This window comes from Contarinia nasturtii, unplaced genomic scaffold, assembly GCF_009176525.2.
Source record: "Contarinia nasturtii isolate CC-2019 unplaced genomic scaffold, AAFC_CNas_1.1 Cnas_scaffold_6298, whole genome shotgun sequence".
In the NCBI taxonomy this organism is placed as follows: domain Eukaryota; kingdom Metazoa; phylum Arthropoda; class Insecta; order Diptera; family Cecidomyiidae; genus Contarinia; species Contarinia nasturtii.
Window position 1 is genome coordinate 1 of NW_022203556.1, and position 2,193 is coordinate 2,193.

The following is a 2,193-nucleotide window of genomic DNA, read 5'->3' on the forward strand; positions in this document are numbered from 1 at the left end:
GTTTTTCAACAAAGATACGTCATTTTTGGCTCTTTGGAAAGATATTGAGCTCCCCTAGAGCATACAGCGAAGAAATGTTGAAAAAAATTCAGTGGAGATGGTTCAATCCATTTATGACCATACTATTAAAAAATGGGGAAAAATCGATGAAAATCGTAATTTTGTTAAAAAAAATGTGTGAATTACGTTTTTTTTTAATCATAGATCGAAAGAGCGCTCAATTTTGAACCAGTGTGCACATTTTTTAAAACCAACATTCTTCAAAATTGGTCAAAATTCGAAAAAGCGTGTATTTGGCGGACCACCTTTTTAAGATTTTTTAAATAACCAGGAAACTACACCTTGAAATGATGTTTTGAGGGCTTTATTCAATTGAAAAAAATGAATTAAAACATCGGTGCAATTAGTTTTGAATAGATTTGGTAACCATACATACCACAAATTCCTCCTTTTGTTTCGAAATTTTACAAAAACAATTAAAAATGCAAAAAAAAAATTCGAGAGCAAACATAAAACTCTAATTCAATGTAAAAACAAATGATAAAAGTGGCAGAAAGCAAAACAAAATTGGCGTGCATTGCAAGAAATCGATTAATATAAATATTCTTGATTTCCAATGTGATGAATATCAATATATGAATACAATAAAAGAATATATAAAATTAAGGCGAGCGTAGCGAGGCAAAATTTTTTTGTAGATTTCAAACAGAAAAATTAAATTTAATGTTAAAACAATTGATATAAGTAAAAAACACTTCTTTGGAACTTCCATGGTTCGTTCGAAATAAAAAAAATCTGTTCATGTTCATTCGCGTTTAGTTCAAATTGTTCAAAATATGTAAAAATGCCGTTCATATTCGGTTCATATTCGGTTCAAATTCGAATGAACCGAACGAACATGAACGGTTCAGTTCAGTGGGCACCTCTATTTGGAAGTTCTCACTGTGACGCAATACTGCACATCAAATCTGAAAATGATCTGATATAAATTTTCAGTGACGCTTGCAATCAAATACACAAACAATTTTTATATTGCGTTGCCTCTTGGGCATTATCACAATGAAATTTTCATTTTTCATTTTCTTAGAATGAGAGAGGCATTAAAAAAAGTCAATTGATCGCAATGTCACAGGGCAAAAGAAAACTGTTTCGAGCAATATTTCGTTGACCAACACACCGAAAACATCGTTTATGCATGGACCAAATGCTCTTCGTGATAATGCACCGGTAAAATCCGCCAAACGTCCGCGTACCGAAGAAATATCGAAATCGTTTCCACCGTCAATGAAATTTTCGAAAATTGATGCACCGAAACCACGAATGGGCCTGAATGTTGTACATAAACCGACACGTGAAGAAAAACCGATATTTAAAAAGGCAATTTGGATATCTGGATTCGATCCAATGACAACGGAACAGGAAATCATGGATTACATCGTCGAAGACACACCGGTTAAAAATAAAGAAAAGTTCCGCGTGCATAAACTCGTTAAAAAAGGCCAAGATGTAAGTAAATTGAAATTTGTGTCATTTAAAATCGAGGTAAATGAAAATGTTTTCAACGTATTGATTGAACCGGAGGCCTGGGAATCCGATGTTTTTGTGAGAGAATTTGTTCAGAACACCACCATGGGCGATTTTCTATACCCGGCACTCAACGCGAAAAACGGCCACACATCAACGGCATCGGATCAAATGGATATAGTCGATTTGAATACACAAAGCAACACACAAACGAAACAAATGGAATCGCCATCGAAAAAATCACCGGAAGCATCGAACAAAACACTGTCAAAGGCATAATACCATCGCATCAGCAAAATGAACACTCGTACAATATAAACAAATCAAATCAAATCAAACCAAATTGAATACATTTTTGTGTACATTCAAAACACACATTCTATTCGCGACAAAGTCGACGAGATACGATTAGCAACAAAATCGTGCCCTTTTCAAATTATTTCATTTTTCGAAACGTGGCTATTTGAAAGTATCAAAGACATTGAACCGAAGCCTGATCATGCCCGTAGCTAACAACACCTCTAATGCGTATTCCGAGTACTAATTGACGTTTGTGACAATATGGCCGTCATGGTTTGGAAAATTCATAATGAATCGATTAAACTGCGTTAAACTGTTAAAATAAAACAGTAGAAATAAATAGATTTTAATTTTTTACATTTTTGAAAA

At 33.9% G+C, this 2,193-nt stretch overlaps 1 protein-coding gene across 1 annotated transcript; it reads left to right on the forward strand.

Annotated features, from left to right (window-relative positions):
- Positions 1-1,191: 1,191 nt before the first annotated feature.
- Positions 1,192-1,830, forward strand: LOC116351792. The gene is made up of 2 exons (XM_031783933.1): positions 1,192-1,506; positions 1,582-1,830. The coding sequence occupies exons 1-2, from the start codon at positions 1,192-1,194 to the stop codon at positions 1,801-1,803; spliced, it is 537 nt and encodes a 178-aa protein (XP_031639793.1). The 3' UTR covers positions 1,804-1,830.
- The last annotated feature ends 363 nt before the right edge of the window (positions 1,831-2,193 follow it).